This window comes from Ursus americanus, chromosome 11 (genome assembly GCF_024610735.1).
Source record: "Ursus americanus isolate L20-20 chromosome 11, mUrsAme1.1.p, whole genome shotgun sequence".
Lineage (NCBI taxonomy): Eukaryota > Metazoa > Chordata > Mammalia > Carnivora > Ursidae > Ursus > Ursus americanus.
The window spans coordinates 73,858,796-73,873,695 of NC_142137.1; the positions used below are offsets into that span (position 1 = coordinate 73,858,796).

Below are 14,900 nucleotides of genomic sequence, written 5' to 3' on the forward strand. Positions count from 1 at the left end.
AGCAAACCTTCTCCACAGAACTAACCTTCATGGCCCCTCTCAATTATCATGTCCTCTCTCATCTCCTATTGCCAGGGTCTGGCTGTTCATGCCCTTCTCTATCTTCCAGAAGTTTATTTATGCATCTGTCAGCTGTCCAGGAGCAAGAATTCCTATCCCCTTCAAAGGTCCTTCTAGCTGAACTAAGAACCAAGTTGACATGAGACGGAGTAACAGGAGAAAATCAGATTTAATAGTGTACACACAGGAAATCCACACGGACCTAGAAATTCCAGAGACCAGCAAAATGAGGTGTATGTGTCATCCTGAACTAAGAAAAGGGCAGGGGACTGGGACTTCCAGGAAAGAAATGCAATTCACAGGAAGAGGAAAATGAGTACATGTTTGGCAAACAATGTTTGCTGGGCTGCACAACAGACCCCCTGGGACTAGGAGACTCTGATCAAACAGGGCACTGGGCGCCTCCTCCCCGTCTCCCACCCCTAGTTCATATGGAGACAGCTCTCTTCCTGGAGCAGGGCCCCTATCTGAATTCTTTTTTTGGCCACTGAGGGGGGAGGTAAAGAGCTTTTCCCAAATCTGGGTTTTGATTCCTTTATAACTCAAAATAATCTTCATGCCAAAGCGACCTATCTGGGGGCAGCCTGCCCTTGGCCCCCAACACGGCACTCACTCAAAGTTCCAGTTGGCTGGAACTGTTCACATCCTGATCGTACCTGCTGAGAAGTTGTTTGGTGTTTCTCACTGTGGTCTTTGTGCATTACCAGAAACGCACGTTACAAAGGATAACCTCAATCTTGTTTTAAAAAATCACTTCGGCCCGGATCAAGTAAGCCACCTTTACGGTGTGGGCTTTGAGTGCGCTGAGGTCCCTCAGAGATCTCCTCTCTGACAATTCCTAGTTTCCTCCTTTTGCAGGAGGGTCGTTTTCCAGTGGGCTCCTCCTTGGAGTAACGGCATCACAGCACTGAAACCCTACTATACGGAACACAAAGACCAGCAGCCAGACCGGTCTTGTCTGTGTCCGTGTTGTGGGTTCTAATCCCCAGGACCTGTGAATATAACCTTATATGGAAATAGGGTCTTTGCAGGTGTAATCAAGTTAAAATGAGGTTGTTAAGGTGGCTCTAGTCCAGTATGACTGGTGTCGTTCTAAGGAGAGGGAGACCTGACACAGGCAGACACACGGGGGGAAGCCACAGGAGGGCAGAGGCAGGGGCTGAACAGAATCCTCCATGAGTGGGGGACTGCCGGAGCTGGAAGAGACCAAGGAGGATTCTCCCCGTGAGCGTTCAGAGGGAGCACGGCCCTGCCCACACCTTGGTCACAGATGAAAGGCCTTCAGGACCATAAAGGAATAAATTTCTGTTGTTTTAAATCACTCAGTGTGTGGTCCTTTGTTATGGCAGCCCTAGAACACACACAGCCTTACAGATTCACCCTGCGGGGAAAAAAAATTAGGACTTGCTCTGATGAGAAATTCAGCATCTTTAAGAAAATCGTCTTGCTGTTGGAATCAATCACACCTACCTGTTCCCTAACACTAACCCTAAAACATGAAACATCAGTTTTTCCTCACAGCATGACCTTTTACAGCCATTCAATTCAATAGATTTTTTGTGAAAGACAGGGTTATTTTGAAAATATGGTTGTTCTTAGGATTACGAAGTACTTAACACAAGGCCTGGCACAGAGTCAATTCTATTTTCAAGTGTTTGATTAAATAAAAGAACTTGGACGGTATCAACCTGATTAAGACAAACAGATGGGTTCTATTTTAACCCCCCCCCCGCCAAACACATTTCAAAAGGACAGAGACCAAGGAGAAATCACGTTAAGAGGGATTTACAGAGCTCGGGCAGTCCACTTCACAAACGCAGCTGCTGTGCAGCAGGTGGGAGGCCTGCCCATCAGCGGGAGGAGCCGTGTCGCCCTGCGCACACGGAAGGGCGCGGTCCCTGGGGACGGGGCACAGTCTCCAGGGCTATACCGTGTCACCACGTTTCTGAGTCCAGACTCACCAGTGGCCCCACACAGCTGTGGCTGGGCTAGCTCCTCACACAGAGGAACCCAGGCGGTCTGAGCGGATCTTCAGCGGCACCTGACTGGGTGGGGACGCCGGCTGACATGTCCCCTGCAGCCCCTCGGAGCATCTCACCTGCCAGCGCCAGGACACCGAGTGGACGCAGGTGAGCCCGCTGTGAGCTAGGAGGTGGAGACGGCCACCCGCTGCTGGCCTGATCCCGGCTTGAGAACAGGCCCCGCGCGACCCCACGCCAAGAAAGCCGCCCACTTAGAGGGACAGGCAAGAGCTGTTCTGAATGCTCACCGTGAGCCCACCTCCAAGGGTGCCCACCGTGTCTAAGACCCAGAGAGCTTCATTAAGGAGAAAGAAGAAAATCTGTTTCCTTTATTCTAACCACAAAGCCTCTACTGAGGCACAGCAGACCTTTCTCTCAGTGTACCCACACCCAACCCGGAGTCACAGGCACCGCAGAGTCAGCTCGCAGGCGCGAAGGGGAGCGTTAAACACAGCAGCCTTCCAGTAAAGACACTGGGAAATGAACGTGTCACCTGGCAGCCGCTTTCCGACAAGCAGCGGGTTGGGACTCTCTCTGGCTTTTCAAAACAACATCCCGTGGCCTGTGGGCGTCAGTGAGCGGTCTGCTGTGGCGGGGGGTAGAAGGCCGGGCCGTCCTCGCACACCTCCAGCCCCGGGCCCCAGGCCCCCCTGGGCTCCCCGGGCTCCCCGGGCTCCGTGCAGTTCCGTAGCTGCAGCTCCTTGGTGAAGCACAGTTCGATCTGACCGATCGTCTGCACCTCCTCACCCTGAACACGGAAAATGAGAGGCGCCTGAGCACCTAGGTCTCAGAGGGTCACCTGTTCTGGGGTCATCAAGTCTCAGAACCTGAAGGGACAAGGGGGGACTCCAGGGACCAGCAACGAGCCCCTCTCTCCAGCAGCGACCGGCAGGGGGCCGCAGAGCTCGCCGCCCCGTCACCACCCAGACGTCCCCGGGGCCAGCCTGGTGGCCCCGCATGAGCAGACACCGCCACCTTAGACACGTGCCCCCCTGCACACGCGGTATATGCATCACGGCATCGGGAGAAGAAGTTCCGTAGAATAAATGGGTCAAAAGTACCCTACTGCTCAAGTCTTCATCAAAGCTGACAAAAGAAATTATAGTCCATCTATAAACTAGACAAGTATCTACGGCTAAAATGACTAAGACTGACAATGTAAAGCCCGAGACAATCGCTAACTTAGAATGTTTCGTACACCCGCCTCCTGCCTCCTGCTCCTACTCCACCTGCCAGAGCAGGTGTGTTCCCGCTGGGGCCGAGTCTCAAGAAAACAAACCCTACTCGAGCACGGCATCGAAGAACAGTGTGAGTGTGTGAGTGTGTGCGTGTGTATGTGTGTGTAGAAATTTTCTTAAAGTCCAATATAGTTAACATACAGTGCTATATTAGTGTCAGGTGTACAAGATAGTGATTCCTCACTTCCAAGCATCACCCGGTGCTCATCACAGCAAGTGCCCTCCTTCGTCCCAGTCCCTGTCTCCCTCTCCCCTCTCCCACCTCCCCTCTGTAACCAGCATGTGTTCTCTACAGAGTCAAGAGTCTGTTTCCTGGTTTCTCTCGTCTCCCTTCCCCCCCACCCGTCTTTCTATTTGTTTTGTTTCTTAAATTCCACAAAGGAGTGAAAGCATATGGTACTTGTCTTTCTCTGACTTATTTCGCTTAGCATTATACTCTCTAGCTCCATCCATATCACTGCAAATGGCAAGATTTCATTCTTTTTGATGGCTGAGTCATAGTCCATCGTGTATATATAACCCACATCTTCATCCATTCATCAGTCGATGGACACCTGGGCTGCTTCCATGGATTGGCTATTGTAGATGCTGCTGGAAACAGAGGGGTGCATGTACCCCTCCGAATCCGTGTTTAACCATCTGAGATTTTAAAGCACGCACAGCATATGCCTGTACGCACACACTCCCACACACATGCACACACACATCTCTGCCCCTGGGAACTCTGTGGTGAGCACACAGACGCTGAAAACACTGAGCCTGTCCTCTTGATAAAGACAGAAAGAGCAACAAAAAGAGCGCAGCACATCTGACCTGCTTTGGTGGAAGACACTGGACTTTAGGTATGACTCCGTATATGCTGGCAAGGGCATCTTTAATATCTGAAATCTGAAATGAAAGAAACGCATTAGAAATACTTGGACAGAGGTGGTGTAAGGGCTCTGCCCCACGCACACGGGACGCTCCGGCTCCACGCTCACAGACGCGCACAGCTGACCATAGTGCGCAGGCCTCCGGGCACACGGGCTCGCAGACAAGACTTGGAGGCGCCCCGAGGAGAGGCTGTCGCCCACCTGGGCTCCACGTTCAGACCACAGCGGCCCCGCAAATGCCCCACTATCTCCATTCTCACACCTGCCCTGCGCTTCTATCCACACCCAGAGCCTGGCTGCTGTGTGCACTAAGGCAAACCAACCTCCCCCGGCCAGGACACCTGTGTGAGCTCACATCTTGCTGCTTCTGAACCTAACAAGGTACCTGCAGCACCAACAGGGAGCTCAAACCATCTGTTGTCCTTGGTGCCTTTACTCTCATGGAAATAGACACATTCTGGGCAAAAACGAAAACACGGTTCCTCTACCTGCTTGAACGTGAACCCCGAGGACCGAGGGGGCCCTGTAAACCCTCTCTCCCGGGGCAGTGGACACTGTGTCCCCAGGGTCACTGTTCCCACCCAGCCCCACTCTCGCTGCAGGGAGGAAAACAGATCAAGAGGAAACTGGCTACACAGTGGAGCACAGACCACATAGCACAGAAATGCCGACTGATTTCACAGTCAAGAGACCTAAATGGCGGCTCCGTGTGCAGTCAGGAGACTGGAAACCAGGGACTGCTAAAATCGGTAACTTAAAATCTTTTTTTAATCTCAGGAGATTAAATCAGCCTATATCGAGAACATATCAGGTTCTCTAAAGCGGGAGTCAGCAAGCTGACTGTGAAAAGGACCAGAGGAAGTACCTCAGGCTCCGGGGGTCACTTGGTGTCTTCCCGTGAGACACCTGCCCACGGAAGGTGATGGTGGGGGATGGTAAAGGAACTGGCCTGGCCATGAGCCAGTAAGACTCCATTTACAAAAACAGGCTATCCTGGGTGGAAAACAATTATCTTTTGCATACACTTACCAGACAGTAAGATCTGGTCTGTTTAAATTTCTCTAGTTTTATCACGAAAACAAAAATGAATCTTAGGCTTCTTCTTCAAACAAAATATTATAAAATGGAATGTGCTTCTCAAATCGCCTACTCCCCTGCCCTGTGCGAGCCTGGAACACACTTCTCACGGAGGGACCGTGAATCTAGGCTTCAAAAATCATCAGTTTACACAGCTTTCCATTCACACACAATGTGCACCAGGAAACAAGACTTAAATATAATCCATTTGGAAACAAAATAGTCAAACAGGAGGGGGCTTGTTGGAGTCACTTTAAACCCACGTGTGGCACTCGGGCCGCAGTGACCGTGGGTGGACGCTAAGCGTCCTCAGGGAGCAGACACACATTACGAAGCTAAAGCAAGACTTACCTGGTAGTAATTGATAGATGGCTTTATTCCCAGTTTTTGGAGCATGCTAAAATTTAAATTAAAAAAAAAAAACAGCTGTATAATAACGTACACTTTCCTCTCGTTCTTTTTGAACATGACAGTTCCTAATAAAAATGAAGACACTCTTAAAAGAAAGCACTTATTTTCTATTGCTTTGGGCAATAAATCCGTGAGGAAGGACAGCATATAAATGGTGCTGGGGCTTCCCCGACCACCCCTCCCCCACAGCACGCACACTGCTGATCTGAGTTCTCTCTCCAGCACCTGGACCCTTCCCAACAGTGGCCAGACGGCCAGTACCCACTGGAGCTGGCACACACGTTACCACCTATTTGCAAAGCCTATTTCAAAAGATAGTTAGCAACTGATTTTGGATTCCAGGCTTATCCTAGAAAACCACACTTGGTCAAATCCTTAAATATATTCAACACCCACAGACTTGAATCATTTCCTAAAGCATATGGTTTTGACCAGCTATCCTATCAAAATACCGCAGGACTAGTGTACCTGTTAAATCACGGAGCACAACATAAGCAAGCCTCAGATTAATAGTCCCAAAACCACACTCGAGCCCCCATCGCGCCTCCCTGGGTTATCCAGGCTACGACCACCCGGAGCAGACAGAGACCCGGGCTGCCTCTCTGGACATGGACGTCGTCAGAGGAGTCTGCCGGAGGAAAACCCAACTGACCAGGGCACGCCTCCTCTAGCCGTGATTTCTGGCAACAGTATATATGGCGTTAACAAGACAGACTTTGTAAAGACTGCACGCCACCAAGTGTCTGGATCTCTGAGGTAGCGCTCCTGGCCCAGGCAGGAGGAGGTGGTAGGCAAGGGTCCTCGGAGCCTAGAAATAATCATGCCCGCTTCTGCCCTCACACTGTGCTGCGTAAACACCAGGTTTCAAAGGCTCTGGCTCTAGAAATGCAAAATTCACAAATTTTTAAATATTTATCTCAAGATGTAATATTTTGGGTATATTGGGTTAAATAATATAAAACCAATTTCATTGGTTTCTTTTTGCTCTTTTCAATGAGGTACTAGGAAATTTTAAGCTACATATGTGGTTTGCGTTATATTTCTACTGGGCAGCATTGCTGAAGAGTCAGGTCACCAAGGAAGTGAGGCAGAGAGAGAAATATTTGGGGAAGCCTGGCATTCAGCCCAAATTAATCTGTACTGTTTTCTACAGCATTAAGATTAGTTTGGCATTAATTCCCTGGCCTGTGTGGGTTATCCAAGATCTTCGGTTCACGATATTTTGCATTTTTTCAGGTTTGCTACCTTCATATGATAAAGTGAATAAAACACTGCTGGTTTATGATAATATGACAGGCTTCCCTCTGAGAAAAAGACAATCTGTGGTAATGCTTTATAATAGAGAAAAATACAAAGGATTTTATGTTTTGACTTCCTGATTTTGCGAGTACTGAGATTTTAGCTTTTCCTTGGAGGAACCGGGTAAGAGTCTGATTTCTCTACAACTCTATTCCCACGTAGTCTAACGGACATTACACCTCAGCACACGCTGTGCTCAGCAGGCCCTGAACACGCATTTCTGCAGGATTTCTGCAGGAGGGAATAAGCAGGCGCCCCCACCCGACGGCCACGGCCTTTCTGATGCTGCAGTGACCCCACGACTGGGGATCCTGCACAGGCGTGTACACACGTAAAGCTGCAGAGATTCAAAAAGTGTAAACAGGAGGCACTTAATAAATAGTTGCTGGATGAAGGGACGGATTATTTAGATGTTTTATAAAAAGCTTTTCAGCAGTCCCCATTCCTTGTCCTTTCCCCACCCAATTCAGCAAACCAGGCCTGGGGAGTAAGCCGGACCCCGCGCGGCTCGTGCATCAGGAAAACTCGGGGCCGCCTCCTCTCTGCAGAGGGATCACGGATGGATCCTGCTCCGCCCGTGCGCTCCGCGGAAACTCTCCCGGTTACCTCTCACCATGACGTCGGAACTGGGTGTCGCCTACACTTCTGGGGTGAGGAAATGTTCCCAAAGGTCTTGCTCCTTCTGCGAAGAGAGCCTGCAGAGAAGCCCAGCGTGCGGGAGCAGGCCCGCATGGCCCCGTGTACCCCCCGAGTGGCAGTCCTCAGTCCTGCGGGTCCGAGAGCGGGAGGGCGTTGGAACCTGAGGTGACCCCTCCGGCATCTTCTGGCATCGTCCAGCACGGAAGTAAGACCCAAAGACTAGAAACTGGACACATAGCACAGCCGGCCAGCGTCAGCCGCAGGATCCGAGGCACACATGGCTCTGAGGCCTCGTTCGCAGGGCGCAGTTCAGGCCATCTTGTTCTCCCCACAGGCGCTCGCCCCTCCTGTGCCAGCACTGCACCCACCCCACCCCAATCCCAGGGAAAAGGGGGCGGCCATGCCTCTGTACGCCAGGGGAGTAGCCCGCACGTGCAGAGAACCCATGCGGGCTTAGGCGACTGCCAAGCACATGTGATTCACAAGCTTAAACACAGGTGAAGAGCAAAGGCGCGTGATAGGATTCTGACTGTTCTAACTAAAGCAAACTGTCTAATTTCCCGTCCTAGTCTTTTAACGCAAGGTCACGGGTTTATTATGTGACCACTGAGATGAAGAAGACCAAGAATTCCTCACACACCTGGTCACCAGAAATGCTCAGTGGACAGCCAGCCTCGCCCCCAGCTCGGGTCACGGGCGGGCCTGATGAGCAGGTGGGGCCCAGGCCCTCGGCAGGGCCATCTGGAGGTGGTCTTTACGAGGCCTGGGTAATTTCTAGGCTCTGAGGACCCCTGCCCACCACCTCCTCCTGCTCGTGCTAGAAGCACTAGAGCAGAGATCCAAACACTGAGCGACGCGCGGTCTTTACAAACCTGTCGCGTTAACGCGATAGACTTCCATCAGAAGTCCCGGCTGAAGACGCATGCCCTGGCCAGCCTTGTTTCCTCGGGCCAACTCACCGTCCGATGGCGTCCAAGCGCAGAGAGGGACCTACGCCTCCAAGGCTACTCTACGTGACCACGGCCCAGACTGATCTGGAAGGCTGGGTGGGAGATGCTAGGATTCCCCAGGACGGTTCCGCTGCCTGGGAGGACCAGGCCGCAGAGGGCCCCTACCTGTTAAGCTCCAGCTGCTGGTACAGATCCAGGCTTCCACCGAAGTATTTCTTCTGCGAGTTGAGGGCGTCTACCTGGGCAGCACAGGTGCCATGCTTCTCCCACTCGTGCTTCCTGGGAGAGTATTTATTACGTTTGGATCAAGTTTAACTTAAGGATCAGAACCTACTAGCACACTGTTAGCATACGTCCAACATTGAATCCCACATCCTATGGAACTGGACATTTTTCATTTAACACGAAATGGTCAGTTACCAGGCAGAAGTGACCATGATGTGGCCCTCTCGCCCGCCAACAGGGCCCACGAGCAGACCCGGGGGCCGCCGTCCAGGATGAGAGGCGATGTTAAGGCCCAGGACACCTTCCACAGTGAGGCTGCTCACCAAACTGAGCCTCACCCAACTCTCATTCTTTTTCAAACAAGCATCAAAAAACAAATAGAAATCCTACTTTGCAGAGGGCTGTGTCCATGGCGTTTTTCAATATGGCCAATTTTATGAACAGATTTAATCTTAGAGAATTATCTCAAGCATGAAGTAATACCAAGACCATGTACTGTGCAAACTTGATTCCTATTTGGGATGAAAGAGGACAGTTTTCAGACAGGAGCCCTCCTCCACCTCCGGCCTCCAACGACAAAGCCGAGGTGGACAGGCCGAAGTGCCTCTGGGACCCTCTAGAAACTCACACAGCAAAGGGAATTTGGGCAACAGTGAAGCATGACCCAACGCCACACGCAGGGAGGGGGCCAGTGACAGCAGCTGCCCCGTACTCGGGCTCTAGGAGCATAAGTACTAACGAGAGTGGGATATTCATCTCTGCATTTAGAACAAAAGTTTTTAGATATTCCACTTACTATTCAACCTGAAAAAGCATCACTCTGCCTTTACGAGAGCACAAACACACACGTGTGCTCTGCCCGCACTACCTGGATTACATTCAAGGACCAGCTCAGGCCACCTTCTTTATGGGTATCTGATTTATTGTTAAGTCACCTGGCACCAACAACGTGACTGACTATGTCCTGGAACACTGGAACAAGTGGGAAAACCGTACTTGGCATACTCTGCACAGATTCGGCACTGTTACATGCACTGTGAAGGGCTGCAGAGGGTTTCCCTGCTTCCCCATCCCCCATTCCAGCTCAGTCGCCGTCAAGTACTGGGTAAGCCTTGTCTGGAACGCGGCTGCGCAGAACACGCACCGGGGACCCAGGCCATTCCTCTCCCTGACTCTGAGTGCTGCTCCTGTTGAAGAGAGCTGGGGGCGGGGTGGGGTGGGGGGGTGGACCCCAGAGCCACGTCCCTGCCACACGTGTCTGCCAGAGCACCAGGGACCCCGGGGTGCTCAGCACCATTCCATGGTTTCAGAAAGCTTCCATCTACACTTCATTCTTTTCCTGAATATTCTACACACAAGTATTTCCAAATTGAATTAATCATTTTGGACAAAATCTGAATAATTGCGATGTGAATTATAAATTGCCACACTGGAGTGAGGCAGAGACAATAATTATTTTTGGTTAATATAATGTAAATAGAAGGAATGTTACTTTTACCTTCTTCAAAAGCAATGACTGAAAAAGCTATCTTGAGTTAAACACAGCATTTTTCTTCTTGGCTCAGCTCTCGCTACACTTAAAGACGTTTCTGGAACAGGCTGCGGGCAGAGCCGCAGGTGGGACCTCACCCTGTCCTCCCTAAGTTGTAGCATGGGACCGAGATCTTCTGAAGCGCCTCTTCTTTCTTGATGTATCTCATGACAACAGCACAAAGCCTTTAAAAAACATTCTCTCCCGCCTGTGTTGGAGCGACTGCTCCTTAGATATGCATGTATTTGGCTTAGTGAAACCTCAGGAGAGGTGAATCTAAAACCAAGTGATGAACGAAATAGCAGATTAAGAGCAAGTCTATAAATTCCACTTGCCTGCATTTTTCTTTTCCGAATAGGCTCCATGCCCAGCACAGAGCCCAACACTGGGCTCGAACTCACAACCCTGAGATCAAGACCTGAGCTGAAATCAAGAGTCAGCTGCTTAACTGACTGAATCACCCAGGTGCCCCTTGCCCTCATTTTTTTTATCTATTAGAGAAAGGCCCTGAAAATGGCACCCCAAATAAAAAATCATTCACACATCCGTGGCTCAGAAGGGCAGCCCCGTGGTCTGTCCCCACGCCCCCAGCCCCGTGCGGTCCCCCCCTGAGGTTATGGGGCTCCTGCACTCACCAGAAATGGCTGTGATTTAGCGGATGGATCACATCAGGCCAGTACATCTTCATTTTGGGCAGAAGGTCCTGTGCATTAAAAAAAAAAAAAAAAAAAAAAAAACTCAACACCTAGAAGGCAAATCTGATAAACCAATACATTAAGAGAACTGACCTCTGTAATCAGTAAGTCAGGTGAGTAAAACGATTCTGTCCTTGTTCTGCATGAAGTGTTTCTTAAAACACATATAAAAGTGAAATCTGACTAATCATGAAAGTGCATTGGAAAACAGGAGCACTCAGAGGGGAGTGGGTCAACACATGATGGTCCGGCCAGACAAGGGAATGTTAGCTCTAAGGAGAAACCAGCCATCAAGCCAGGAAAGGACACGGAAGAGCCTTCCATGCACATCACTGAGTGCAAGAGGACAATCTGAAAAGGCTGTGAGTCCCAATGTGCGCTACTCTAGAAAAGACAAAAGTACGGAGACAGTGAAGGGTCAGTGGTGTCAGGGGCCGGAGGAGGGCAGAGGATAGGTGGAGAACAAGGGATTTTAGGGCAGCGAACTCTGCTATATTGTATAACGGGGATGCATGTCATTACGTATCTATCAAAACCCATACACCTCTGACACAGAGCGAGCCTACTGGGAACCACACAGTGTCCGCCTGCGACAAAGTATCGATCCCGCGACAAGCATGCCACACAAATACACGGTTCAACCACAGGGGACACGGTGTGTGTGTTCGGGGGACATACGTGGGAACTCTGCACCTGCCACTCAATTTTTCTGCGTTAGGTTTCTGAGACTGCTCTAAAGAGTAGCATCTACTAATTAAAACACACGCCACAAAACTCAGGTTTTCCTTCCCCCAGAAAGGAGCTCATCCGGGCTGAGCGGGCTGGGCCCCCCTATGCTGTGAAGATAGTTGCCCTAAATTGAACAGCGTTCAGGTTTACTTTTCAGTTTCTACAAACCCATTAGATCAGAAACAAGGTTCAGTTAAAACAGTGTCTAAACAAACTCTGGGCGACCTCGCTTTCCCGTATTTGCCACTCCCCCCACTACCCGCCAGTCACTGAACAACTGGACCCCCCTCGTGTCGCCTGCCTGAGAAACCTTGTCCTCACACTCTCACGGCCAAACTTCCCAGGAAGCGGTCTGCCTCACTGTCTCCATGTCCTCCCATCTTGCACCTCCCACACTCGGGCTTCAGCTCCCACCAGCCCCACATAGTGGAGAGTAGGCCACATTTGTGGGGGACCTACGCTAAATTGGGCTTTCTGGGACAGAACAAGTAAACCAGCTGTGTTCTGAACAAAGAGTAGCTTGCGGCCACATCCCCACCTTGCCCGGCAGGCTGCTCAACTGAAAGGGCATTTTCAACCTTCCTTTTAGGAACCCCATCAGCGCTCCTTCCTGAATCCCCCTTCTCCTGTCTTGCCTCCTCCCCTCCCCTCCTCTGGCTACTCCGTCACATGACCCCCCATCTCTGTTCCAGGCTTGTTCCTGCTTCTCCACCCCATCCGTGTTCCCACCTGTATGCTTCATACTGTCTATGCACTGATCGCACCCAAAGTTCATCTCTAGCCCAGACTGCTCCTGTGACAGACACACGTACCCCACCTGGACATTTCCAGGGCACGTCAAACCCAACGCGTCCAAAGCTGACTGTCAACCACATACTTGCCAAAGCCCAGTCCCCAGCCAGCACCCCCATGTCAGGAAGGACACCTCCAGCAAAGCCCCTATCCAGAGCCCCACATGAAGCCTCTCTCCCAGGGAGTCACTGAGCCCTGTTCACTCGGCTTCTGGGATCCCCTCCTGCTCTCCACTCCCACGGCCTCTGCCCACTGGGCTCTCCAGGCCTGGCCCGTACCCCATGCCAGCTCTCATGCAAACATGGCAGCCGGGGCTCTTTCTCCCTCGGATGGGAATGCTGGAGGCACTCAGCACGCTGTCATCTGCAATTCCACCATCGGGTCACGAGACTCTAGAACCAGGAGCAGTCCTGCGGTATTCGGCAAGCTAAAGTGAGTCTGGGAAGGGGGATGTGTGTCTGAGGAACGAGACGTTGCCAGGCTTTGGGGTGCACTAATAGTTCTCACAGATGGTCCTCAGACTCAGGCCTCCAGGCTCATGCCAGAGAAGGTCCTCACAGGAAGGAAAGAGGAGAAAAGAATGCCATGTGGACTAGAACGTGTGAAGGGTTTGGAACTTCCTACCTTGTCCTTTTGGGGGCCATATATTCATAGCCCAGGAAGGACCCCCATTCTAGCAAATCCTGATGCTACCTCATGTTTTCAGGAGGCCCAGTGACCTGGCAGACCCTGCCCTATAAATCCAGGTTCTTGTTACCAGACAAATGACTGATGCACAGCGAAGTGTCTCAAAAGAGAACATCTGCCAGCAGTGCTCATAAAAGCCGTTCCCTGGGATATGCAGTAACACTGGCCTTTGTGCTGGGAAGGCCTACCCCTTCCTTCCTGCTCACAGGCCCTACCTGGAAACCCAGCCGTCCACAGCCAGAAAGGACAGGAATAGTACCCTGCGCCTGTCCTCTGAGCCAGAGCGGTCTAGAAATGCTGGCCGGAGGCACAGGGGACCGGGGACTAACGTGGGCTGGCGGGGGATGGTCGGGGTCAGCTTCACCTTCGTCTGCTGTCACTTCATACAGTTCACCTGTAGTGGTGTGGGTCCCAGGTGGGGGAGAAAGCTTAGTTTGGATTTAATGTGTGGAACTGTCTTGGGGATCCATAAATCCGAAAAAGTGGCAGGGGTTGAATCCTGGTGAATACGATCGTGAGTCCTCATCTGAAAGCATGACGCTGAGGGTACACTTATGAGGAGACACCTGAGTGCGGTATGTGCAGGAGCGACATAACGAACACTGTATACCTTAATCTCTTCTAAATTAAAGGGCCATGATCCATTACATTCTTCTGCTTTATCGGGCCTTGAAATTAAAATGAAAAACAACAGAAATTAGTCTTGGTTGAGATGAGCTCCAAATGACAGGAGGCAACACTTCCATTAACGCCTACAAGGAGCAAAGGCAGAGACACTCTAAGGCCATGTGAGTCACTTAACAAGGAACGCTCAGGTAAGGGCCACCAAAGAACCCTTCCAGGAGTAAGGCAACAGGACTCTCTCCCCAGGAAGCAAATGAAACGAGCCAGTAGGGGGAGCTAGGGAGTCAGGCCCCGTCCTGAATTCTCCACCCCCAGCCAAGCCAATCTCCACCCCCACCCGCAGGGCACTTCTCCCTCTCTTTACAGGAGGATGAGGCTCAATGACAGCATACAGACGGTGCTCACAGCGCACCTGCCAATGACCCAGGCTCAGCTAGTACGGTTTCTTAAAATCCCATGCACGGATCCCCTCCCTACTTCCCCACGTCTAATTCTGGACGTGTCAACTCCCAGTCTTCAGATGCAGCTGAGTTCCCAGGCCGCCAAATCTACTTCCTAGACCCCTGACGTGTCTCCAGTGTCAACAGGCTGACCTAGCACCCCAGAACCAGTGCAGTTCCCCGCTGGGTTGGGAGCAGCGCTGTGCACTGTCCTTCCAGCTACAAGTGAAGCAGCAGGAACATCAGCATGACCTAAGAAAGCCAAGCTCCCAGAGACTGCAATGTCGGGGTCACTGACGAGTCTGTGGCAAACGAGGGGCTGGAGCCGGGGCCCCAAGCCCCAGTTTAATTTGCTGCCCACAGAACCCCATTCCTCAGGAACAAGCACATGCCCGCAGAGGCCAGAACGCCCCTCCTCCCATGGGAGCAGCAGGACAGGGACACGACAGACAGACTCGTGTGCACAGTTCAACATGACAAGTCCGTACACAAAGAGGGAAAGAAGAAACTACAAAAATGCAGGGGATACCCGGAAGATGAATTCGGGTATCTGCGACACACGTACAATGTGGGCACGCGGAACACGTATGCACACGTATGTACAGCGCAC

At 51.4% G+C, this 14,900-nt stretch overlaps 1 protein-coding gene across 7 annotated transcripts in view; it reads right to left on the reverse strand.

The window, feature by feature from the left end:
- Positions 1-14,900, reverse strand: part of RNASET2 (ribonuclease T2) — a 53,036-nt gene that overhangs the window by 33,113 nt on the left and 5,023 nt on the right. For 5 of the 7 annotated variants that reach the window (XR_015726173.1, XR_015726172.1, XM_087865651.1 and 2 more), the window contains exons 5-9: positions 13,837-13,894; positions 10,959-11,026; positions 8,733-8,846; positions 5,620-5,665; positions 4,133-4,207 (exon numbers count right to left, since the gene is read on the reverse strand). Coding sequence is in view for 5 of the 7 variants with exons in the window: in XM_087865651.1 (XP_087721777.1) it covers positions 4,133-4,207; positions 5,620-5,665; positions 8,733-8,846; positions 10,959-11,026; positions 13,837-13,894 (361 nt within the window). In the remaining 2 variants the exon portion in view is untranslated. Of the gene's footprint in view, positions 1-2,381; positions 2,830-4,132; positions 4,208-5,619; positions 5,666-8,732; positions 8,847-10,958; positions 11,027-13,836; positions 13,895-14,900 lie in introns of those variants that run through there. The other 2 variants (XM_045776217.2, XM_045776216.2) reach the window with 1 other exon arrangement.